The 27084-nt window shown below is 33.1% G+C and overlaps 1 protein-coding gene across 1 annotated transcript in view; it reads left to right on the top strand.

Moving 5' to 3' along the window:
• The window catches only part of VPS13A (vacuolar protein sorting 13 homolog A), a gene marked incomplete at both ends in the record, with an annotated part of 95496 nt that overhangs the window by 26498 nt on the left and 41914 nt on the right, over nt 1-27084 (top strand). The window contains 24 exons of the mRNA XM_079548343.1: nt 1053-1185; nt 1989-2106; nt 4691-4829; nt 7474-7552; nt 8685-8857; nt 10323-10479; nt 10735-10814; nt 11042-11101; nt 11180-11336; nt 13248-13364; nt 13459-13562; nt 14027-14194; nt 14841-15148; nt 16003-16150; nt 16907-17054; nt 18666-18790; nt 19649-19818; nt 20455-20675; nt 21767-21999; nt 23435-23527; nt 24031-24387; nt 25162-25263; nt 25684-25842; nt 25958-26219. Of these exons, the coding sequence (XP_079404469.1) occupies nt 1053-1185; nt 1989-2106; nt 4691-4829; nt 7474-7552; nt 8685-8857; nt 10323-10479; nt 10735-10814; nt 11042-11101; nt 11180-11336; nt 13248-13364; nt 13459-13562; nt 14027-14194; nt 14841-15148; nt 16003-16150; nt 16907-17054; nt 18666-18790; nt 19649-19818; nt 20455-20675; nt 21767-21999; nt 23435-23527; nt 24031-24387; nt 25162-25263; nt 25684-25842; nt 25958-26219 (3811 nt within the window). The remainder of the gene's footprint in view (nt 1-1052; nt 1186-1988; nt 2107-4690; nt 4830-7473; nt 7553-8684; nt 8858-10322; nt 10480-10734; nt 10815-11041; nt 11102-11179; nt 11337-13247; nt 13365-13458; nt 13563-14026; nt 14195-14840; nt 15149-16002; nt 16151-16906; nt 17055-18665; nt 18791-19648; nt 19819-20454; nt 20676-21766; nt 22000-23434; nt 23528-24030; nt 24388-25161; nt 25264-25683; nt 25843-25957; nt 26220-27084) is intronic.

Here is a 27084-nt window from a genome sequence, read left to right as displayed (position 1 = left end):
TTCTAAAAAGGATGGCAGACAGAGAACACAGTGAAAACTCTGTTTACAATAAGGTACTGTATTAGGGTTAATAATCCTCTATTCACTTGGAGTGATAAATGCTTAATTAAGATGTAGAATGTATGTTGGATGGGTATACTTAATACGAGTCTGGTAGTTTTCTTCCCTCAGTTTTGCAGTCAAGGCCTGTCAGGCAAAATATCTCATGAAACTAAAACTGTGCCTCAGTGCATTGATGTACCCAGACTTAAACGAGATTACTGGGGCAAAATTAATGTGATAATTCTGAATGTTCAATCCACAACTTTAACTGTAGAAGTAGTCATAGTTCAGTAGTACTGAAAATGAAAAAGCTTTCTTAGACACAGATGTTTAAATGAATTTCACTCTTACAAACCAACCTTGCCTTGAGCACTATGCAGATCTCACAAAGAGATATCAATGCAAACGTTTTAAGGATGATGACAGGCACATGTCATTGAAGATAGTGTCAGAAAGGGCACATACAAACATAAGATACCAGGGAGGTATAGCCATCCCAAAGTGGTGTCAAAGGGATATTTTCTGACATTAAAGTTAGGACACTAAACACTTTATATCAATGGCTTAAAGCCTCTTTTCTGTTTTACCTTGAATTTAACTCATATTTAACAGGATGAAGCCATGATTAAACTGAATAGGATTTTAAAGCAGATTGTTTATCTCTGATAATTAATAATATTCTACATACAGAAAAGTGAATAATTATTCTACTAATTATAAAGTGTTTGACACCTAATGCTCTGGGAAACAATTTATGTATTAAAGGAAATTAAATTCCTTCCATAAAAAATATGATATGGAACTTCATGAGGTTAATTTTCTTTCTTTCCTTGATGAGGAAATGATGTTAATATTTTTCTTTCTTTTATTTCCTGTTATATTTTTAAGACTCTGTGCTGATATAATAAAAATTTAAATTTAATCTTTTATTGTGGTAGGATCAAGTATTTCTAGAACTGTAGCTTTGAATATTTTGGTAATGATTTCTTCTTTCTGTGGCTATTTTTAAGATGAAAAGCAAAAGTCGTTCCGATATATCAGGACTTAAGATGGGACAAAGTAGTATTGAAGATATAATGTCAAGAGCTTATGATAGTTTTGATATCCAACTCACCAGTATACAACTACTCTACAGCAAACATGGTAAGTATTCATAAAGGTAAATCTTCCTTGATAGTAGTTGATGTGCCTTTTTGTATTTTTAATTACAGCAATGAAGAATCTTTGGGATGTGCTTCTTTTAAACTTCGAACTTTTAAACTCATGTTCTGAGAAAGTATTATGACTTCTAGGTCTTAGATTTTAACCTAAGAACATGAATGAACCTAAGAGCATTAATAAACTTATACTAACCCCCCCTATTTTTTAAATACTCCAAGGTTTCTTATTTGTTTTTGTGCATAATAAATATGTACTTTTGCTCCTATTCCAACAGTTTAATTCATTTGTGGTATTTTTCTTCAGAGCCTTTTCCTTTCTTCCCTCTAAATTAAAAGAGGAAACCATGAGTAGCTATAGGTTTGATCATTGTGTGAGGGTAAAGAACGGATTAGAGTCCTTTACTGAAGGAGCCTTCTATTAGTAGTTTGGGAACTAACAATGTAGAGTGAGTCAGAACCAGAGAAATCAAAAGCATTTAATTCTTAGCCCTCTGGGTCCAGAGAGGAATCTAAAGCCTGAGCTTTGAGTACAATGAATGTTAAGAATGTAGCCCTTCAAAGCACCATTGTTTGGGTAGGTGTCTTGATGTGAATAATGGATGGCATTAAGTACTCCTGAGTGTCCTCATCCTTTGTAATATACATATGTTGAAGAGATGTAAAAGAGGCTATATGACATGAATGTTTAACAATATATATTAACATTAGATCGTTAAATCTGTAAAAATTGTAGTGAGAAGAAATACATTGGAATGTTTAAATCACAAGATTTCTCTGCTCTTCTAGATGAGAACTGGCAGGAGGCTCGCAAGCTGAAATACTCATCTCAACATATCTTGCAGCCTCTGGATGTGAAAGTGGAATTTGGTAGGGCTATGGTTGTCACTGATGCAAGAATGCCCAAGTAAGTCTTTTTCCTATTTTCAAATTTTACAGTAATTTAAATTTTTTAGGAGGGACTAAAAGAAAATCAAGTTTGCCTTTATTGAGAAAAGTAGAGAATAGATCTACAAAGTTGCCAGATATAGATGAGGAAGGATGTTATATAATTATACAACAAATATTTTATTAAATATACTAACGCTTATTCTAATTCAGTCTGTCCTTCTGATAGCCACATTTCAGTCTTAATGGGAAATACTCAATTCTTAACATATAACTATGTTATAAACATCACAAAATAGTTTGAAAAGTAAAATACTGTCTTATTCCTTCTCTTTCATTTAGATTATCTGTTAAGTTTGTTTATTTGTTGGAGATCACTTCTCTAGAAAACTTTTCTTAATGTATTGACCGTGTACATAGGCTTTTGTAGGGAAAAAAAAAAAAAAAAAAAGAGTAGTTCCTTAAGTTACCTCAGAAGGTGCAGGTTAAAAACTGGATATCTAAGACCACTGAGTCAAAGGGGCAAAGATTAAATTTTTATTTTGGAAGAAGTATCTTCACTAATGCTGAAAATCATTTTTGACAGACTCATGAACCAACACAGTGAATTCAAGATGATTTTGGTTTTTTTAGTCATTAACGAGAATCACTACCTTCTGCTACATCAAACTAGCTTACGCTCACTTCATTCTTATGTCTGTTAGAAATTAAGTTGTAGTTAGGCATTAAATGGCATGGAAATAGTCATAGACTGTTGTAGTTTTTAATTTTTTTAAACAAAGTGAAGAGGCAAACAATGAAATAAGAGGAATCTGAAGAATTTAGGATTTGTTTACTCAGAAAAAAAAAGTTAAAAATTGTCTACATTGAAAGTGCTGTGTATTGTGAACAGAGCATTGATTTTTATGGTAGTATGGTGCCATCTCCTGGAAAGCTGTGAGGCTAGTTTCTAAAATTTGATGCTTGAAATGATAAAATAACTTATTATTTCCCTCTATACCTTTTCTCTGCTTGATGGAGAAGGTGCAATAAGGGAAACAAAAAGGATGGGAAGCAAGCTTGAGTTGTCATTTCTGTGGTCATGTAAGAAACTGTTGTTTTAATGTAGTTTTATAATTGGATTGTAATGGTATGAAGTAGATTACAAAGCATCTGCTCTTAGTGAGTGTCATATTGTATTACCACCTATCTGTCATGACTAGCAGATAAGTCTTTTGGTTGCTTGTCTCTTTTAAAGATGATTCAAAAAATTTTTTCCGTAATGAATATTATTTCTGTATTTCATATTCTCATATGATCATTTACATGACAGCATGTGGTTTCTTCCCATGTCTAGAAATTTGAAAATTTTGCTTCTGCTGTTGAAGTGGTGTATTTTAGAAATCAGTTAGTGCTTCTTTCTGAGTGACTATTTTGTGTGCAAATGTTTGGCTGCAATAAGATATACCATAGTGAGCTACTGATCATAACTACTTTCTTAACCATAAACAAAAACAAAAGATCAGTCTAGCGTATCGATACCAGGAGTTCATAAAGACTGATTTTTAAAATTTTTTAGATTTTCATTTTGTGCTTAATTCTGTCTCCAGATGGATTCTGTAGATTATGTTACAATAGTCTAAGGTAACCTACCAGTCCTGGAATGACTAGGACAGCAGCTTTTTACCCAGTTGTGGAAGTTTTCTCTTCTTTAAGAGCTTCACTGCTGCTGCTTCTTTCCTGAAGCTCTAGAAAAGCTTCATTTAAAAAAAAAAAGTGAACTCAGATTACCATCTGTACAAGTATATCCTATTCTGGTTGCATGATAAGCTTTTACATATTGGTTATATATTTTACAATCATTTGAAACTACAAATGTTTTATTTTTGGTTAATTTTTAACTCTCACAATTCAAACATATTAGTACTATGTTGATTGCTCTACATATAACATTTCCTATTTCTTTCCATGGAAACTACAACAGATACAATGAACACAATAATACTATTAAATAGAGCAGATTCTCAGCTATGTAACTCTATTTTTCAACTTGACTATACGTTTTCACAGTCTATAAACAACAGCTTGCATTATACTGCTCTCATAAATATCTGCGTCAGTGGAAGTGACCCACTGTTTCACAGCTTCTATGAGAGCATCGTTGCTCAGAAAACATTGCCCATGCCATCCAACTTTCTCTGTGCTCACATCCACTCTTCGGTCTCATTAATATTCAGCAAGTGTTGATGAATGTTAGTGGGTGCCATTTTTTCCACATGGAAAACTTCAAATGCACGCTTTTGTTTCATATGCACTTCCATGTCAGATGCCGTTTTGTCAGGCTGCCCTCTGCTGCCATCTGTTACATGGCAACAAAATGTCTCAATATCGGCAGGAAGGTTCAGCCTCTACTACTGTACCACCAAGAACCAGTGACAAGATGGGTAATGGCCTCAAGTTGTGTCATGGGAGGTACAGATTACATACTAGGAAAAATTTCTTCTCAGAGTGGTAATGCATTGGAATAGGCTGGCTAAGAAAGTCATGCAGTATATTTCAGAAGAAAATGAATATGAAATGTCAATGAAATGTTTTTCAATTTTCAATGATTAATTGTCTAATAGGTTCAAGCTGTCTGGACAGTTGCCTTTACTTTCTGTCCAAATATCAGACCAAAAGCTGAAAAGCATCTTGGAGCTAGTTGATAGCATTCCTAAAGCAGAAAGTACTCCTGCTACCAGCTCTCCACCAAAAATAACTGAGGTAAGGTTTTTAAAAATTATTTCATTGATGTTAATTGGAAAAATAAATTTCTACATTTATCAAATGAGCAGAATGAAGTGGAGATCAAGTGTTTGTTTTGCACCTCTTGAAAGGTCATAACCAATTCTATGAAGTCATAGAAATTTTTCTTATTATCTAGTATGTGTTTATTATGATCTTTAGTTAATAGTTATTGAATAGCTGTCAAGTTGCTGTTTTGTTTTAAAAAATGTACAGCTAATTCGTTCTTTTACTACTCTGGGAATTACTTTGTAATTCTGATTGGTCATGAGTGTATGTGCTTACTTTAGTTAAATGTTAGTTCAATTTTACCTTCAAACTTATAAATGTTCTTTGGTATTACAGACTTTGGGTTCAGCTGTTTTGTTTTGAGAAAGAAATAGCTAAAACTTTGCAATTTTTAAAAGGCTGCAAATTTATATGAATGAGCAGCAGTTCAATTTTAAAACAAAAATAAAAGTAACACCTAACTGCGGGTAATGTTGGCTGAACAGTATTTGCTTAATGAAGGTCTTATCTCTTAATCCTTTAATTTAGCTGACTTCACTGCCCCTCATAGCTTTCCTTTATTCAGTTAACACTCTTGTGTTAGGGTCAGTTCTGTCTTGTTTTTTTGTAAGGGTTAGAAATGTGGAGTGAATTCTGCCCCTAATTCCTCCCTTCCTTCCTTTAGTGAAAACATTTGGAATCAGTGTTTTATGTTTGTTTGTTTGTTTGAGTCAAAAGACTGCCAAGAGTGTATTTTTAACTTTTGACATTCTTTAAGAATATTAGAAAATGAACTCAAAATCGCTAATTTTTATCATCACTCTAATCTGCATGATCTGGCTTTGTTTATATATTTTTAAGGCAGTCCTATTATGACATATCAATATCAAAGACAAAACCGGGCTATCTATGATCATGTGATTTTTAAATACTACTTGCTATTACTGTTTAATCTTCTGTGTACTTGATTCTGAATGAATAATGGTTTACTTCAAGGGATATTTTTTTGGAGATTATTGCAAAATTATCTTTCCATCTTTATTTATTATATAAATTATTCTACTTTTTTTTTTTTTTTTTTTTTTTTTTTTTTTTCTGATGGCCACATAACATTCAGTAGCAGTACATACACATGACTAGCCATACATACCTATTGAAAATGTATGCAGAGTGAGCTCTGTAATTCCTGCAATCTTTTAAGTGGTAACATGAATATTCTAGCTAGATCTGACCTACTATTTTATTCTTCATGTGCTATTGGTATCCTCAGTTAAAAGCTATGATAATCTCTGCTGTTTTGTACAACTAATCACTGAAAAAAAATTTCAAGAATAAGGGGTGTGAAACTTGAAATAGTAGAGGAATTATTATTGCAGTGCGAAAAGAGGTGACACTTCTGAACAAATCTTTCTACAGTTTTGCACTTTTGAAGTTCTTCTGCTTTGGTGTGAAAGACTTTTTCTATTATTTTGATACCGTGGAGTTAAGTCTTACAACCTATTCTCTCTTTACAAAGTCAGAATCTTACAGATGAGACGCAATTGCCAGACTCAATGCACGTATCATTCACAATACACTGAGTAAGGCTAAATTATGTAGGTTGAGGACTGGGAGGAAAGACTGGAAAGACTGTTAAAGTGTGAAGAGTAAGATGAAAAATGGGGCATTGCTAATCTGTTGAAAACAGTGTTCCTTCAAAGATATGAATTTATTTGGCACAGCACTTCATTTCTGTAAGATACTGAGAGCTACTAAATGTACTAAAAAGTATGACTAGTCTTATGTATCAGAACTACTGTCCTCTGTACTATCAAGAGCCCAAAGTAATCAAGTGTGAGTGTACAAGCAGTGAACATGTCTTCCTTATTTTAATAGTCAGTGCAAGGTCCATCTATGTTAAGCATGTGGAACATGCAGAGGAGTACATTTTTAATGAACTCAAAACAGTGGTTCTACTTTCTAAGGCTCTGTGTGAAATCTTGAGGAAACTGCTTGATTATCTTTTCTAACATTATTTTTTTTTTCCTTTTCAGAAATAGAGAGAAGGTTCTTGTTTCTGTTTGTCCATGTAGAGGCAAAACAGTGACATTTCACATATTTTCAGTTACTTCTCTAGGTTGTAGGCAACTGTATCTAACAATTTCATACCGATAGAATTTGCTTCTCCAGATACACAAAGAAACTTGGCAACGCGTTCTGTCTGGTGTCCTGTTTTCTCTAACTTTTTTTCTTATTAATACCACTAGTATTATGTGATTTTTATGAAGAGCAGCGAGTCTTTGGAGTTTCATTCTCTAATCTTGTGAGGTACTAGGTGTTATCTTTCCTGACTTATTGTGTGGTGTCTTCTTTTTGTTTATTTTATGATCTGTGAGATGTGATGTTTGAATCTCTTTTCTTTGTTTTCAGATATATTCTTTCTGCAGCAATTTAATATGTAAAACCCACTGATTCTACCTTTAGTCCTTATTCTTTCCCATCCTTTTAATTATTAATAACATGTTCTATTGCACTGTAAGACTGCATTGTAAAGTAAGACTAATTTCTTTATAAGTTTTCTACACAGTAGCATATGTGCATGTATAGCATACATAAGGAATTCATGCAGAAAATGTTATGGTGTCTCTCATTTCAGGCTGCAATATCGCCTGTGCTTTCTGCACCACATTTATCACAGCTTCCTGTTCTGGATCTTCATTCATTTGCAGAGTCAGGTAATACAGTCTATTTTAACGTCCAATTTAGCAAACAGTTCAAATTAAGTTTTTAAGTTCATATGTGATTCCGTGTCAGATGTGATTCTGTCAGGCTTCGTTGCAAAGCAACAAAATGTAGCAGGATACTGGCAGCAAAGTTTAACCTCTACTGATGTACCACCAGCATCCACCTCTGACATCATGGTCCAATAAAGTAGAATAGGAGGCACTACTTTTGAAGTTGCCCTTATAGTTTGCAACACTAGTAAAATTATCAACTAAGCAAATTGTTTCTGCTGCTATGTAATTACTTTATATTCAGTGTCTGTACAGTGTGTGTACACATATGAAACTTCTTCACATTTCTTGTACGAGTTTTTTTAAACGCCCAAATATAAAGTGCCTCACTTCTTTAAATTAGAATGTGATGAGAGTGAATACTGCAACAGTTAATTTGATAAAGTAATAACCAGTTTGAGTGAATCAGCTTCGGTTTGTATATTATACTATGCAAGCATCTGCGTGATCATTTTAAATGAGTCGTATTTTTCTACCGTCTCCCAGACTACAGGAGATTTTTAAAGTGTAAAAGTTATCACCCCATGTCCTCTATTCTTTTTTTTTTTTTTTTTAAAAGAAAGATACTTGTTCCATGGGTGTCTTAAATTTCAGTAATTATGGTTTCTAGGTGAAAGGAAAAAGGCTTATAAGTCCATCACTGTAATTTGTCATTGTAATACTTCCCTAATAAAGTCAAACCGATTAAAGATTTAGTAGTTCTTATTTCACTCAAACTGCATGAAACCAGTACTCATTTCAGGAGAAGGCATATTAAGCTTTTAGTGCACACTGAAGACACTGTGGGACACTGTGCTTTTTCTGCATATCCAGTACTGATAGAATGCAGGCAAAGGAGTTGATGAGAACTTGTTGGTGATTTATGATTATATAGTGGGAGCTGCACATGTAAAAAGTTGTGGAGGCAGGAACAGAGACAATTATAGAAACAGGCTTAGCTGGTTGCCAAGTGACAGGCAGGTGGTCTTCCCATACTTAAACATCTAAATATTTATAGATGCAAACATAAGAATCCTAGGTCATGGTGGTTATCTAAAATACTTATGTAACTTTGTTGTCAATTAATCTTTAGAATCAGAAGAAGAATTTTATGATGCTCTAAGCAGTCCTGTGGAAGATGTGCCATTTTTTGAAAGTCCATCTGGATCCCTCAAACGAGCTAGCAGCACAAGACGAAAAAAACTAAATAAACAAGAATCTTTGAAAAATATGACTGAACTCCAGCTGAGGTTTGAAGTAGCAGAGGTAAAATTATAATTTTCTCCAAAGCACACCTGAACTGTAACTCTTCCTCTGTTGCTGTATTCATGAATTCCTGTTTGAAGGAGTATTGACTCCCTGTTTCTATTCTGGAGCACTCAGAGTTTTGTTTTCTTCATCTTTGTCTGCGCTGTCTTGACTTGGACTTTGACTTAGCAGGACAAGGGGAAATGGTTTCAAGTTGAGGGAGGAAAGATTTAGATTGGATGTCAGGGGAAGTTCTTTACAGAGAGAGTGGTGAGGTGATGGAACAGACTGCCCAGACAGGTTGTGGATGCTCCATCCCTGGAGGTGTTCAAGGCCAGATTGAATGGGTCCTGGGCAGCCTGGTCTAGTATTAAATGGGGAGGTTGGTGGCCCTGCATGTGACAGGGGGTTGGAGATTCATGATTCTTGAGGTCCCTTCCAACCCTGGCCGTTCTGTGACTTAGCTGCTTTAATTTCCAATTCATTTTGTCATTGAACTTCCTTTTCCTAACTATCAGTGGAATGTGTGGGGGGAAGTAGTGTTGTACTCTATGCAGTTTTCTGGAGGTGCTTTGACATCTCTTGACATCTATTTTTCTCCGTATGCTGCTGAGGTCAGAAGGAAAGACGCATTAAAGTTTTCTCTCATAGAAGTACCCTATTTTTACCCTAATTTTTCTCAGTTTCTGTTGAACTCAAACATGAATTCACTATGATGTGTTTTCTTTTATGTATTATTCTCACATGTCCAGACTTGAAAAAAGAGTATTTTACCTAAAAGTAAGACATTTGTCTGCAAGACAACTAACTGAAGCAATTAGTTTAATAAAGAGTTGTGGTCTTATGACAAACATTGCTTCTTTAGACCATCTTGGCTATGGCAATATTATTGCTGCTGCACAAGAAAACTATAAAAAAATCAGTTAATTTTACAAATTCTATTTTAGTGTAAGGTTTACAGAAAGGCTTTAATGTAACTAGCATGTTGTCTTAGGCACTACATTTATAAATATACTAATCTTCAATTTTTAATATATATATATTTTACATGACAATAACATTTTGTTTAAGAGCTAGTCTAAGATGCTGTACTTCACATTCTTCTCGTCTAGAAACATTTCTAGCATTTCATAATTTCTGAGAAAGTGATACCAGCATGGATCTGTTAAGAATGGCCTCTCTCTCCATTCGTTGGCTTTTTTTGTTTAAAACTGTCCAAAAAGATTTGGTTCCAATTTTTCTTATTTGCAGAGAATGTTATATGGAAAGGAAGATTGCATGTCTTTATATTACACATATGCACATTTGAAGATTTTCTTAAAATAGCAGAAAACTGTATTCTATCAGTTCTCCTTGTTGAACTCTTTTTTTAGATCATTTTCTACGTAAAGTTTAATGATCAACATGCCTATCAGTAAAATGTATGTAAATAGGTGATAATAAATGGATAATTCCTTAAATTTGTTAATGTATTTTTTCATAGGTCTTAATAAAATTATGCCGTCTTACTGACAATACTGAGACTCCAGTGCTGCAGCTTGAGGTTGTAGGGTTAGGCACTGAACTTAAATTAAGAACATTTGACATGACTGCAAGTGCTTTCCTGCATGAAATTTGCCTACTGTGTCCAGAGTATATGGGTAAGTATTTATGTACTGCTAAAAAAAAAAAAAAAGATTCGTAAATAACCAACACTGAGAAAGTGTCTTTAGAAAGCCTAGAGGACATGGTTTTGTCAGCTGAGGAAAATTCATTTGCTGATTAAAGGTAAGAGGGGAAAGAAATGAAAAGAATAATTCCACTAATAGTTTGGTAATTCGAGTGGTTAAAAGATTTCTAGATAACTTAAAAATTTCTTTAGGAAAAAAGTAATGCATGTTTTTCTCTTTTTTAAGATGATAATGAGAAACCAGTTTACTTAGTTACTACTTTGGATAATGTAGAAGATGATCTTCTCACTCTGGAGTATGCAAAGGTGGGAAAACAGCAGACTACTTTCTTGAATCATAAATAAATCGCAAACTACAGTATTTGTGAGAATTTTTTTTTCCTTACCTACTCATTTCTTAATATATTGAGTGTTGTATACATAAATCGTTCTAGTCCCTAAACAGATTAATTTGAATATCATGAGTTGTAAATTGAAATTTGAAAACCTCTCCTGCTTATTTCACCTGTTTATCTGTATGTTTGGTGAAATAGGCTGATATTAATGGACCAGAATTGAAGACTGCCTATCAGAATGTTCTACAGAAAATAAAGGTATGATATCCTTTTAAAAATGTAATAAAATGTTCCTAAAACAGGAGTACACTGGATAAACATAATTTATTCTTTCAGGTAAACTTTTCATCTCTTGATGTTCATTTGCATACTGAGACTCTCTTGAATGCTGTGAACTATCTGAATAGTCTTCTACCCAAACAAGAAACTAAAGTTGAAGAAGAGCCGGTCCACGAAAAAACAGAGGATAAAAAGGATGTTCTTAAAAAATTAAGTACGTTTCTTTATTCTTTCTTGGGTCTTTTTGCTACTTTCTCTTCCTTCATTTAAGCAAGGGAAAAAAAACAAACATATTTTCTATCTTTTTAAACTTGTCAGAAACTTTTGACATGAGAAATTTTGTTTTAAGTTATTCTTACTTATCCACAGCTTTTTCTAATTTTGTTGGTGATAACAGGTCAGCAGTGTTACAGACTAGCAATACTATACTGTTATTCCTTGGGGGTTGGACTCGATGATCTCTGGAGGTCCCTTCCAACCCCTACAATTCTGTGATTCTGTGATTCTGTGTGATCCTTGGCTGGAAGAGTGTAGTGGAGGAAAAAAAAATAATTAATTAATTAAAGAAGATAGATGCTTTAGCCGTTTACACTTTCTGAGAAGGAAGAAGTACTAAGCATATTTCTTAAATTTCTTAATTTCACTTAGTTCTGAGAATCTGTATTGAATAGCTAATTGATAATTATTGCATTTCCATTGGTGTTCTGACATATGATATGTATTTTTGCATTGCAATGCGTACACATAAAAGATTCTTTCAAAAAGCAGGGAAGTAAAGAATTGGTTGAGTTAGAAAAACATAGCATGAACATAAAAACTTTTGCTCATGAGTGTATTCTAGGCAACGTTGTACTTCCTCAGTAGTTTAACTTCATGACTTTTCACACCATCTTTTTTCCCATTATAAAAATATTTAAGCTTACTGGGAGATTTAAAATTTTTGCTATGAGTTGCTCTTAATATAATTCACTTATATCAGTTGATTAGATTGCGATGGTAAATATTAGACAAAGAAAAGGCAATCTTTTGGGTGCACATCATTTAATGGAGTTTGCATTATTGTTTCCCATATGCTGTCAAATGAAATTAGCTTTGTTAATGGTTTAAGCATTATTAAACGGGAGGTAATAATGATCTCTGGCAAAACAAGATATTAACATAACAAAAGGAAAATAAGCTTTGTAATATTTATTTTTTGAGGGAAGCAGGCAAAGAAGAGAATACTTGCCTTAGGAGAGATGAGAGTTCAGTTGGAGTGGAATGTGAGGAAAAGCAGTAATAAAGTCATACGGTATCTGTCAGCTGATGGTTTAGTGATTGTTTCACCAACCAACTAGTTAAAACGTCTATTTTCTCAGCTAATTCCTTGAAGGTGTTTTGTAGGACTCTATTGAACAACAAAATAGATAGAAAAGGTGTAAAAACAAACAAAAAAATTCTTCCATTTAACTGTATTTTTTGTTATTTCTGTGTAAGATTGTTTTAATTTGTGATGGTTTTTAATTTTAGTTATGCCAAGACATGCTTGGATACAAGGTAGATTTGTGTACACAAGGTGTTCTGCAAACTTTAAAGTTCCGTTCTGTGACTTACTAAGCTGTGAACAGAAGATACAGCACTTCTCTATCTTCGAACCATTTTGCAATGCAAGCAAATACTGAATTGCTTGTAGTTTTATAAAACTATTGCAGGCAAGATTAAATCATTATCATCCATATAAAAATCTTTCTATAGAGATCCTGTAGTTCAACTGATTGGTCACTCCAGAACTGAACTAAAGTTAACACGTATTTCTGAGGGCATTGTCCAAATGTCTCTTGAACAGACATGGGGCATCAATCACCTCTCTAGGAAGTCCATTCCAGTGTTTGCCCTTATTCATGTTAAAAATGTTAGTAGGCATAGCTAAAATCTGAAAAGACTTGTAAGGGACAGCAGCAAAGTAGTTTTTCTTAGCCCATTCTCCTCCTGTCCTTGCTACTGTGAGTGCTGTATGTTTTCCCAACACTGTAGACCTACTAGCATTTTGAAAATGGGTATTAAATTTTACGTCTTTTCCTCCTCCTTCAAGAACTGCTTTTTTTTTTTTTTTTTTTTTTTTTTTTTTTTTTTTAATTTCCTACAGCATCAAAAAAATCAAAGTACGAAGATGTTATTGACCTCAATATCTGGGCGGATTTATCCTGTTTGCGTGTCTTTATTAGAGAGAAAAAACACAGAATAGCTGAAATTCACATCGAAGGTAGGAACAAAACTTAAATCACAGAGGTATAAAACTGTATTTGTGGAGGAGCCTGTACATTTTGTGTTTTTTATTATTTTTTTTTTTTTTACAGGTCTGGATAGCCAAGTGATCATGAAAAAAACGGCAACAGAAATAACTGCAAAACTAAAGAACATTGTTATTGTGGATTCTGATGAGACGGCACTGTATAACAAGGTATATATTTCCATGAGTCACTGATTTCTGACTGATTTATAAAAGCAAAATTGACATTTGTGAAATTTTTGTTTGGGAATTTCTGTTTTTGAAACATCCCTGCAGCCTGTATCTGCAATGGAAATGAGCGTTATTGTTAAAAATTCCCAATAAACGTAAAAAATAGTTTTGTTCGCTATAAGGAAATTTATTTGTCTCTCTAGCCAGTAAGAGCTACACCAAAATTGATTTTGTGGAACCTTGATTTCTGATTACTCAGTAAGTTCAATCAATATAATTATTAATGATGAGATTCTAAATCAATATTTTTAGCTATTTCAGAATTGGTTTTTTTTGTTCCATTTATTGTTAAGATATATAAATTAAAAATGTCTTCAAAGTGTGAGTTGCTAGCTTTTACACTAGAATTTGTATTCTCTAGCATAAGTTTTTACACTGAAGATGCTCTATTTTGTCTTCCTCAGGCTCTTTATATCACAGGAAAGGAAGTCTTTAACTTCAAAATGATATCTTACGTAAATGCTACAGATGGTATTGCATACACAAATATGGATGTTGTTGACAATCGTGTTTACTTAACTGTTGGTTGTATTCAAGTAGTTTTTGTCAACAAATTCTTTTCTTCTATTTTGGTGAGTTAAATTATCCATTTGCAATTTTTTAACATGGAAATGCCATTGCCAAGGCTACAGAATGATAAAGCATCCAACATGGGATGGTGTCCATTTGTGTAAGAATTCTTACATAATCTTGTAAAACCTTTGCTGGAACTGTCTTTGGGTTATCAACTTCACTCTAGTTTTGTGGAGTGGATGCCTAAGCAACAATATCTGCTAGTATTGTTAGGCTTCTATTTCTTTAAGTGATGTAGCAACTTGGAGATATACATACTGTTCAGGGTTGTTTAGTTTTGGAAAATAAGTATTAAGGCATGAAAATAAATGCCTCTTCCATAAACTCTGTCAACTAAATCTATCCTTTGTACTCCTAAAGTGTAAATAAAACATCATACAAGTCTAGTTGTAGGGTAATGTCTGTTGCCATCTGACTTAAGAAATATTTAATATTGATATTTATTTTTATATAGACATACTGTATATTATATTTTTGACAGATGATTTCAAAGTTATCCTGGGAAGGAATTCAGAAAAACTGTAGCAAAAATCTATCTTAACATGATTTGCTATTTAAAATAGAGTGATTTTATATGTTTATGTAAAATTCTAAGATAAAAATACTATGATAAACCTCACAATTTCTGTTTTTTTTTTTTTCTAGGCTTTTATAAATAATTTTCAAGCTGCCAAGGAAGCTCTTACTGAGGCAACAGTTCAAGCAGCAGAGAAAGCAGCTACAGGTGTGAAAGAGCTAGCAGAGCATAGTTCTCGTTTGGCACTAGATATCAATATTAAAGCACCTGTTGTGATAATTCCACAATCAGCAGTTTCTGCAAATGTCCTGGTGGCTGATCTTGGTCTAATCACTGTGAAGAACCGATTCTTTATTGCTAAAACAAAGACTCGATATAATCTCCCACCTGTTGTTGACTCTATGACGGTGAAATTGAGTGAACTGAAGTTATACAGGTAACGTAGCATACACATTTATCAAATTCATGTAGTTTTTGTGGGACATTTTAGTAGAAGAGCTTTGAGAATTTGTTATTAAAATAATTAACGATGGGCTGTTGCTGAATGCACAATTATCTTGAAATACAGCGCCAAATAGTAAAGATTTTGTAAAAAAAAAACCAAAAAAACCAAAAAAACAAAAAAACAACAAAACAAAAAAAAAAAACCACACACACACACACACACACACACACACACACACACACACACAAAAAAAAAAAAAAAAAAAAAAAAAAAAAAAAACCAACCAAAAAAACCCCAAAACAAACCAGAAATTATGATTTGGGAGAAATAGCAATCTACACATTGAATAATAGACTTATGAATTATTCACGGTATTGAGAAGGTTAAGCCTGTTTACAAATGGCTATTTTGATGATGCTGGGTTTCTTTAAAAGCTGTACCAAGCAGGAAAGAAATTAAACCAGATGGATGTAATAAATAAATAAATAGAAAATGAGACTTAACACAGGGAATAAAGAGCAGAAGAGAAAGAGGAAGGAGATTTTCAAACAAAGTTTTATGAGAGAATGGTTTGCTCTTCAGTGAAGACCTGTGAGGAGATCATAACATGCAAGGAGTTAGTATGCTACATGCCTGGACATATGCCTGAAAACTCCTCCCTGCCAAGAAAGCATGTTTTCTTGATATTGATGGAATAAAGCCTTACCTAGAAATTTGAAGTGTAGTGCACTCAATTATTTTTAGACTGGCTTACAGTACTCCTAAATAAGGTGAGGAAAATGAGTGTTTGTATGAATATGTAAATATAACGTGTCAAGATGACAAAATTTTGTTTCTCTTTGCAGGTCATGCTATGAGCAGAATTCTTTGCAAACTGAAGTAGAGCTGCTGCAACCTCTCAATCTGGAAGTAGCTGTTGAACGAAATTTATCTGCTGCATGGTATAATGAGGTTCCTGATATTGAAATATCTGGACGACTCAAGCCTATGAATGTAAGCAGTTAGTTTTGAAAACAGCTGCTGAAATGCCTATGCAAGATAGATATTGTCCTGTCCATGAAAGCCTATAATCCCTAGGTTATTATTTGGTCTAAGGACACATAGGTAGAATTGGATTTTGTCATTTCATATGGAGATAGGAAAGTTCTGTTCTGTTCTGATCTAAGAACTGTAATCTGTGACACTGCAGACAGATTTTCTGCTATTGCTATTGTCAGATAAAAATGACTATGCTTTTATAGCCTTGTTTTATGTGTTTCCATCTTTGTAGGATGAAAAAACATGAATTTATTAATCTCATGGTCATCTTCAGAATTCACACCTACAACAAGCTTCAATCTGAGTTAAGGACGTGCTCATTTAAATTAAGAATCATAAGATGTAAAGCATGTCAGCTGAAGGAAGAAACCAATTTGCTAAATTTAAAAAAAAAAAGTAGTAACTCTTACTGGAAAGCACCTTGTGACTACATACATTTAACAGTTTTGAGCAACTTTATGTCAAACTGTGAATGCCTTCTAACATTTAATTTTTAAATTGCAGAAAAAAAAATAGTGGGAAGAAACAAAATAATATATGAATAACTTTTGATTTCTAGAATTTACATTAAGGAATTATGTGGATTTGAGAAATATTTTACTTGGTTCTTAAATTTGGTTTATTTATATCTTTTAAAAACTTAGATTTCAGTTATCAAAAGTTTAATGGACAGAGATGTTCTGAGTTCAATAACGATATCTTTTTTTTAAGCTAATACTCAGTCAGGAGGACATTACAACAATACTGAGGACACTTAATGAAAATATAGGTGAAAGCTCAGGTGCATCACCACCTTCACAAGAACTGAAAGATACAACCAGTCGCAGTGATATCCGCAGTACTTCAGAGCATTCTGCAGGTAATATTTTGTATAATTGAGTGCTGATTAGCATTTTTTCATGTTTCTTTCAACTTTTGCTTTCTATCAGATTTACCTTTATAAAAAGGTAAGATTGAGTTTTTTGTAACAGAAAGGCTTTATTAACTGGATGCTGTGTTTTGAAATATACCCAGCCAGTAGGAGCACTGGACTACTGTAGTAAGTCTTGTTATATATATATATATATATATATATATAAAACATATTTTTTTATATATATATATATATATATAAAATATATATATAATATATATATATATATATAAAAATATGTTTTATATATATATATATATATAAATATAATATAATATAATATATATATTATATAATAATATAAATAATATAAATATATATATATATAAAATATATAATATATATAAATATATATATATGTTTATATAAATATAGTACTTTTATGTAAGGACTGTCTTGTTTTTCTGGCAGTAATGCAGTGAGCACATAAAATTTGGTGTTGGTAGAATCCCACTTTGGGAAACTTGTTCAATTAGTCTTTTTTTCTGTGTAACCTGATTCTGTTGCCAGTAGTATTTTTAAACTGTATGTCTTTTCATGACTGTAGAACAGAACAAAAATAGTCCACTTGGAGGGGACCTATAAAGACTGTCTAGTCAGACTGCCTGGCTACTTCAGGGATAACCAGAAGTTAAAGCATATTATGCAGCGTATTGTCCAAAAGCCTCTTGAACACTGACAGCCTTGAGGCATCTACCACCTCACTAGGAAACGTATTTCAGTGTTTAACTACACGCACAACAAAGAAATGTTCCCTGAAGTTCACTCTGAACTTCCTCTAGTGATTCAGCTTTTTGCCTCCTGTGTGTCCGCTCATTGGTGACAAGGAGGAAGAGATTGATAACTCCCTCTCCACTTCTCCTCCTCTTTGTAGAGTGCAGTAAGGTCGTCTCTCAGACTCTCTTTCTGTCCTCCTTTTCTTGAACAATCTGAGTGCCCACAGCCTCTTCTCACAGTATGTGCCTTCCAGTCATGTTGCCTTTCTCTGGACGCCTTTGAATAACTTAACATCCTTCTCATATTGTGGGGCCAAAACCCACACACAGTCTGCACCAATGCTAAATTTAGCAGAAGAATTGCCTCTTTTGGCTAGGTGGATATATTGTGCGAAATGCATCCCAAAATGCTGTTTGCCCTCCAGGCTGCCATGGCACTCTGATGATCTATGTCGACCCTAATTATGACATTGCTACAGTTGTCCCTATTGAGTAGGCATAACTGACCATAAATTGCTCAGCACATACTCAAGAACAAAGCAAATAGGGTTCAGAAATTGTATTCTGTGGAACTGTTATGTGCACAACAGAGTATAACATTAAGGGATGTTTTACATCTTTCTCTTAAAATAATCAAGATTGCACATGGAAATCACAAAAAGAGTGTTTTCTCAAACGTATGTGACTTTGCCAACAAGAATTGGATTGGATTTAATTGAAATGTGGAAGAATAGGGAAGCTGTAATCTCTTCTAGTCATTTGTGAGAATATATTTTTTTTTCTTATTTGCTGTTAGCAAATAAGTTCTTAAATATTGAAGTGTTCTTCTGATTTCTGAAAGGTGTAACTGTTGTGACATCAGCTGTGGTGGAATTGCATTCACCTGTGAAAATAAAAACAACACTAAAACTGGATTTCAGATTCGACTCTTTGACTTTAGTGTTATATAATTCAAATTCCAAACAGGTAAGTATAATTTTGACTGCATGGAACAAAAAATATGTGTAGAGTCTTTTAAATTAATAACATAGTATTTTAATTTATTTGCAGAGAGAGTGATTTCCAGCAGTAGTAACAAACAAAATATAAATATTATTTTAATTAATTTTATTAATTATTTTAATTACCTGTCAAGATAGAGAATAAAAAAATCGCAGTATATCGTATCTAGAAGCTTCTATATCTTAAAGCTTAACGAAAGCTCATCTTGATAGAAAGAATTTACAGGGAGGAAAAAAAAAGAGGGATATCCAGGCTTTCTTCTATTTATACATTCATGTGTGAACATATTAGTCAGCTTGTAGAGAGAGACATTTAGAATTTGTATCTTAATATGAACACCTGTGTCTTTTTCTTGGTTTAAATTTATAAAATTTGTCAGCAAATGTCTGACTGGAAGTTTGTTAGTAATTTATTGTAAGCTTGTAGTGTGTTATACTGGAGCTTGAAGACTTCTCCTGTATCTGGCTATACAGTGTGTTTTTGCATAGGACAAACTTAATTTCTCACATTTGACATTTTTACGTCTACTTTGTATTTTTTAACCTAAAATGGCAAACTATCTGAAATTGTGTATGACAGTTCTACTTTCTCTTAAACATCTCCCCTTCATTAATGTAATCTTGCTCTAGCAATCCAGTAGAAAAGTAAAGCTTTGTTTATATGGAGCTTTCTCAGTATATTATTGATTTTTTTTTTCCTCTTTCTATTTACTAGTGAGTTTATTTAAATTGTTAGAATTCTTATCGAATAAATAAAGCAGTGTGTGTAACTTCCATTTCCTGTAAGCAGACATACAAATGTACTTTCATTTCATTTAAACAGGGTACAAATTTGGATCAGAGAGATGACCTTTTGAAGCTTGCAGAGTTTAAGTTACTGTTGATGTCAGCCGCTGTGAAAATGTTGTCAGATGGCTCAATGAATGCTTCAGTCAAGTTAGCAAACTGTACATTAGATGATGAAAGACAGGCAATCCACAAGGCTACACCGAGGTCTGTGTTTCAATATGAAATACTATTTAACTGGAGTTTTCCAGAGAGCTGCAAATATCTGTGATCTGTATCTAGTGTTCTGCTAAATAAGCAGTTTTTTGATAAGGATAGTCCTTTATGTATGCACTACAGTTTCTGTGCACATGAACAAGACCTGTGTCCTTTTGGCCATTTGTTCCCCACGGTGTTTGTGAGGCACCAATATATGTGCTGTAAATGAAATTTAGATATGAAGTAGCTCAGTGCAGGTGGAAACAACTTCTACTTTCGTATTTAATAAAGCAGTGGGGAAATAATACTAAGATTTACTTGATGAAGAGTGATAAACTTAAGTAAACTGTAACACTTGCATATGTTGGCAAGTAATTGTGATGGTTTGATTTCATTTTGGTCTGTTAAAGTTATAAACTTCTTTAATCGCCAGTGTATAGGAGCCCTGTCATTTTTGAAGTTTTATAGAATTTATGTTGATATTGATTGGATTATTCTTTAAAGCGTTGATTACACTATGAAGTTTTCAGTATTACTTTTTAAATTCAGTCCTTTTGCCGCTGGAGTGAGAACCTAGAGTATTTTTCAGTTATTTGTGGATGTTTCCTTACTGTCTTACTGAATGCTGCCTTAATGGACTTTCAGGATGATGGAAATGAAGCACGGATTTGAAAAGAAAGTTATGATGGATATAAGCTATAAGCAGGGGAGAGATGGCACAGTTCTTGATGTGATTGTTCAAGAGATATATCTTTGTGCAAGCATGGAATTTCTACTTACAGTTGCAGATATATTCCTAAAAGCTAATGCAGAAAGTGCTGCTGCACAGAGGAATCTCAGGCAGTCCTTACCTTTAAAAGAGCAAGGTATGTGCTGGAAATAGTGTAAAAAAATTATATTTAAATATCCAGTTACTTTCAGTATTTATGACACTCTTAAAATTATTATACTCTTTTCATGTTATTTCCATTATGTATATGCTTTTTTTTAACCGTTAATGTTTCCTTCTTTGCAATAAAGAAATTCTCATGTCTCTCAGCCTTTACATATAAATGAAGTTCTGCCTTCCCAAAAATAGGAACAACTAAAAATATGTTGCTACAATAAAGTGAAAATGACAGATTTGATAGCCCCTAAATTTGTTTGATTATCTTAGCATTCTCAATGAATGGTTGAATTCTGCCCAATAGCTACCTAGAAATGTTGTCATTTCATTTGTCCATTGATTTGCTCTTCTTTATACATCAGAGGAAAAATTTTTAGCTTGAGTAAACAATTTAGAGTCCAACACTATAAAGAGTATATCTGACATTAGAAATAATCATTAGAGAACCAGAGCTGGTAATGGGATTTTTATGCTTCTGTGCCTCAGAAAATTCACATCAAATCTACAAAGCTAGTCATCGTTGATTTTATTTTCCTGTACCATAAGCATCTGAGTCCACCTCAGCTAGGACTGCTGTGATTACTTAGTAGATGATCAAAATCTAAACAAATCAAGAAGTCTTGCCTGAAAGTATGCTGGCATCACAAATCATATACTGAGTTTACTTAACTCTGCATTACTGTGCAATATAAGAACGTGTATCTTGCTTCTACGCGGAGTAGAAAATGTCTAGCATTTCTGTAAGTTCATGTACTAGCTGGCGGATATGAGTACTTAGTAAAGCTGTTGCATTTGCCAGTTTCATAGACAAAATCAGAGGTGATGCCTTTGGTGTTTTTGGAGTCTTTTGTTTTGTCTGAAAGTAGTTATAGCTTTAGAGGTCTTATGTCTATATAAATGAATCTAGGAACAAATCAAAAGCAGGAAATCTACATGCTTTCTGATGCCAACCTTAGCAGATCTTGCCAGTAAATCTTTAAAACAGTTCTAATGTTATAAATAAAAAAGAGATGTATGTAACAACTGTTTAAGCTTTGAACAATTGACCTAACTGAATTTCTGTTTTTGAAGCACCTCTGCAGCCTGTTTCTATGATGGAAATGAACATTATTGTTAAAAATCCAGAAATTGTGTTTGTGGCTGATTTAACAAGAAGTGATGCTCCTGCTTTGGTAGTTACAGCACAGTGTGAGGTCTTCATTAAAAATAACCCTGAAAGGTATAGCATGACAGCTGCTGTTAAAGAGGTACAAGTGAAAGCGTGCCCATTTCTTCCAGAAAAAAGGAAAGGGAATGTAACTACGGTAAGTTTAAAAAATCCAGTTTGTATTTAAAACTGTGTAACTTATGCTACTAGAGTATAAGTTATTTCTGAAATTTTATATTATGTATACATGAATAAAATTCTGTGTTTGGGTTATGTTGTTGCTTTTGTTCTGTTTTGTGTGATCGGACAAAAAAAGAATCTTATCTTAACATGTAGCTTTGAGATTTCTTTCAATGACAAGGTCAAAATTAAGATCCAAGAGGAGAAAAAATGCTATTTATTTCTTACATCCTGTGTAAGCCAAATGACTAGCAGTTTGCAAGAGTACTGTGTTTTAAATGCTACACAGCCAGTTTCAGTCTGAAACTTTCCATTAAATTACTATGTGAGTATATACCAATGAGTCACAGACAGAATGGAAAGTTTCTGGTTGTGATTCTGATAATTTTATGAATAGCTTACTGTAGATGATTCATAAAATTATCAGAGAACTAGAAATTCAAATGACATTCCACTGTCTTTAGTCAAGAAAGGGAACATCTGACGTGATGTTTTATGAAGATCACAAAGTTCAGGAGATTTGTAGTAACGTGAAGTTTTTATAATCCCTAAACTCTGGGGACACGTGGTAGATTTTTTTCTTCTTATAAACTAACCCCTGCTTTAAGAGTAGCGCAGTGTAATGAGGTTCTTTTCCTGCATTTCTCACATGTGCTTTAGAATATAATATTTTCATTTCTTGTTGTACCACAAAAAATAAAGTGATGAATTTGAGCAACAATAGATAAAATAATAATGCAAACAACAAGTGTTAAATCAAACTCAATTGGTAAAACTAATTCAGGATATTTCTGTGTTAGCAGCATCTGATTTAGATATGGATAGAGATGTTGGGAAATATCATAAAAGTAGCATTCCTGGAAATTTATATTTTTCAGTCACTTATTGTCTCAGGTAATTGATTTGGGAGCAAATTTTGCTGTGAATACAATATTAGCAGAATCTAACTACATCTGCTTATTTATTAATCACACAGAGCTGTGAGTTTTGTTAATATTGATAAATGGGAATATGCAAGGGCTGATTATAAAGTCAAGCTGGAACTGAATATGATTGAAAAAGTCATTTACTTATTTGATATGTTGTTACTTTGTGTCAAGTCTGATTCTCCTCAAAATTTACAAACATGATATGCACGGAGTATTTGAAGACATCTGCAGACTTTACCTAAATAAAGACATTGCTGCAGTGTGACACATTTTGCTGTAACTGATATTTGGTATTTTACTGAGGTTATATTTCTGATGCTTGTTTTTCTTTACACTGGAACACGTTTCACATATTGTTCAGATTACTTTTAATTTTGAAGAATAGGCAATATATTTTCACTGTTCTTGATGTGTGGTATTTAAAATTATATGTTTTTTAATTTTTTTTCTCAACATGTATTTTTGCTCTTTTTTACTCTGTAGGTATTACAGCCTTGTGACTTCTTCTTTGAAATGAAACAGACTGGTAATAATCCACAGTCAGCTGATCTAATGATTAAATCCCTGACAGTAAAAGTAAGTAGAATTTTATTTTATTTTTAATTCTACTCCTTCCTGCTCAGATGGCTTCAAAATTACATATGAGATATGTCTCTTTAAAAACGTAAAAACTAAAAATCAGGAATGAGTGAAGTGGTAAACTGTTTCTGTTTTTCATCAGATCACTTTGCTGCTTTAGCATGTAAAAACAAATAAAATTGACGAACAACCAGTAAGTTGTAGTGTCCAAGTTTTGCAAGAATGCGTGATGTGCTGACTTTGCATCTGAAGCATTCACATATGGCACTGGATAATGTAGTTTTGAAAGATCTGGTCTGGCAAAAAGGTGGGGTTGAAAATATGAACAGATCAAAATATCGCTTGTGGAAAGAAATGTGTTTTGAAATGTGAGGAAAGAGATCTGTAGAAAACATAACTGTTTTGTTAAGGTAATTAATTGATTGTTTTGTCTGAAAGTTGCTGACTTTTCTTCCTGTGCTAGCTTCTGATTTCCAATTATTCCAACTTCTTATTTGTAGGTTTCACCAATAATCATAAATACGGTAATAACGATTACCTCCGCCCTTTATCGAACTGCAGAAACAACAGAAGAAGAGATTAGTGAAATTCCTCCGGGCTTGTGGAATATGAAAGACTTAAAAGATCTAAAACTGTGGTTTCTTGAAGAGTCAAATGAAAGTGAAGACACAAATCCAATCACTGAACTGGTTCCCACAGGGCAGTTACTGAAAATGAGTATAGAATCTGTTGTTCTTACACTTGAAGCTGGGGTTGGGCACCGAACTGTACCAATGCTCTTAGCCAAGTCCTCATTTCTAGGAGAAGTCAAAAACTGGAGTACCCTCATCAACCTACATTCTCAGCTTGAGCTAGAGGTGAGAAATTCTAGATAAGGAAAAAGTTTTCTTAATATATTACCTCATTATATTATTTAGAAAATAAAAGAAAAATGATCTGTATATTTGATGATTGAACTCTCGAAGACACCCAGTGTAGGAGCAGGAGAGGAATAAGATGCTGAAGTAGTGAAAGCAGAAAATCTAATACATTAGATTTATTGTATTAATGGCAGTGACTGATGTCACACAGTCTCACATTTATACTCTATATAGTTTCCCAAATGCCTATTGTGACAATATTAAGTTTTGAAGAACCACAGGCTAAAACTCATGAACAATGTTAAATTAAGATTGCTACAGAGTATATTAATGTGTCCTACTTTCAAATGTTACGTGGTATCAGTATCCTATGTGAGTCTTCCAAACTGGCTGTTTGTAAAAATGTAAATGTAAAATTAAGTAGCTCTTGTAGGTAGATTCTTCCTTATTTTATAGAGCTTTAGGCTTTCAGTACCTAGAATTTAAACTAAAATTATATTTTAAGTGATAGAGCATATGAAACCTTCTTGCAAAGAGAAACTATAGTAGAGACTTAGATGCATCATTTATTTCATTATGTATTTTCTTCATTTTATGAAGGGAGCTAACTAAAAGTCTAACCTGACTTTGTTGTTGTTGTTGTTGTTGTTGTTGTTCTGAAGAAATTAATATACCTGTAAATCAGAATTTTATGTTCCTTAAAATATATGTAGGTCTTCCAGTATTTTAAATAGTGTGTAATTTCCTAACTGACATTTGCATTTCCCATAGGTGCACTATTTTAATGAGATGTTTGGAGTTTGGGAACCTTTACTTGAGCCACTAGAAATAGAGAAGACTGACTTATTTAAACCATGGGTTCTTGAAATCAAGGTATGTTTTCCAAAGCTTAACTCTGGGAAAATCTTTCATTTAAATTATTTTTTGGGGAAAATAAACTAAGCAACAAACAAGCAATCATAACTCTTCACCTGTTAGCAATGAGACTATGTCAATTCTGGTCTCAAAGTAGATAAGTATATTACTAAGGAAAAGGGATGAAAAATAATCTATTTAGTACTTTTACGGGAATTTCATTCACATCTGAGATCTGTTCTTTGCCTATTGCCTTCTTTTCTTCTTTATTCCTTCTCTCTTCTTGTTTTAACTTGAAAGTAGAAATATGAATGAAATAGGAATATCAGTACAGAGCATAGAAGTGGGAAGAGGAGAGGAAATAAAAAGTCATGAGATGAAACTTCCTCTGTAGAAAAAATGATCAGATAAGAATTCTTAAAATATATCTTCTTTCAGATGAAGAAGAAAGCTAAAAAAGCATTAGTTGAATCAGATGCAGAAGAAGAAAACTATAAAGTTCCAGAATATAAAACAGTAATAAGCGTTTCCTCAAAAGACCAGCTGAATATCACATTATCCAAATGTGGACTGCAAATGTTGAGTAACTTGGGAACGGTAAGAAAGATAACTTTACTGTACAGCCTCAGATTTCTGTTAAGTGAATGTTTGCACAAATTCACTTGTTGAAGCCTTACTCCATATATTTATGATTTGTATCTTTACTTTCCAGGCATTTGCTGAAGCAGCTAGTCAAACTTCAGATATCTTCAAAAAAGACCGAGCGCCATTTGTACTAATAAATTCTCTGGGACTTGCCATCACTGTCTTGCCTAGTGATTCTTTCAGTGTCCTCAATGTTGAATTTGGAGCAAAAATATTCGATTTACAAGATGGAGATACTTTAAATATGGAATATGTCAGAACTAAAAGTGAGAGTGAACAGTTCACAGCAATGACAACCCTGAGTAGCAAAAGGTTTTATATTCAGATCTGTAAGTTCCAAAATTCATAAACCATCATTTTTTGTAAATACTTTGTGATACACCTTGTATTTGTCACGTGGTCATCCAGTGTTTATTGACATGAAAGCATTGTTTCTTTGGATTGTAGATGCATGCTAGTGTTTGAAATGCTTATATGGCCTTCTTAGCTAAAAGTCGTGCATATCTTGTTAATTTCTGTAGCATAAACTTGCTATTATAATAATTTATTAGATTACTAATCGTTATTTCATAATTTTATTGCAATTACTTTTTTTGTTTATATTCATATGTTAATACATAATGAAGCTGTCTATACAACATTTTAGTTTATAACAGTACTGAGGGTTGTATATATGCATGTTTCCTTAAGGAAAAAGTCAAGAAAAACTGTTTTAAGTATTTTAAATATAGTTGTAGCTAAAATTAACTGTTTTTGATGGTTTGAGTTAGCCATATATGTTGGTTTCTTATACCAATTGACAGTTTTTCAAGACTGATCTCTCAAACCAGTTGTGACAGATTATTTGTTTATAGTTGAATTATTTTTTCCAATATATACATGCAATACCTTATTAATAAGCCATAATATTTTGTAAACATTTATTTGTAGGCACTGATACTATTAGCAGAGGCAAACCTGCAGTGTATTTAAGTTACATGTTCATTTACTCCTTTTCCTGTGTGGAGAAAAAAGGAATCTTTCCTGTTTGGTCCCACCACAAGATTGTCAGTTAGACCAGAAGGGACAGCTGTACTTTTCAATCTGCTTTAATTTTTTTTTTATTTTTTTACAGGTTGAATGCTTTAGAAAATACTCTTGAACACCTCTTTCTCTTTTTTAAATGTATGTTAATTCTCCTTTTGAATGTTTTGT

The sequence above is a fragment of the Tetrao urogallus genome, assembly GCF_951394365.1.
Source record: "Tetrao urogallus genome assembly, chromosome: Z".
Classification (NCBI taxonomy): Eukaryota; Metazoa; Chordata; class Aves; order Galliformes; family Phasianidae; genus Tetrao; species Tetrao urogallus.
This window is presented reverse-complemented; position numbering and strand designations above follow the sequence as displayed.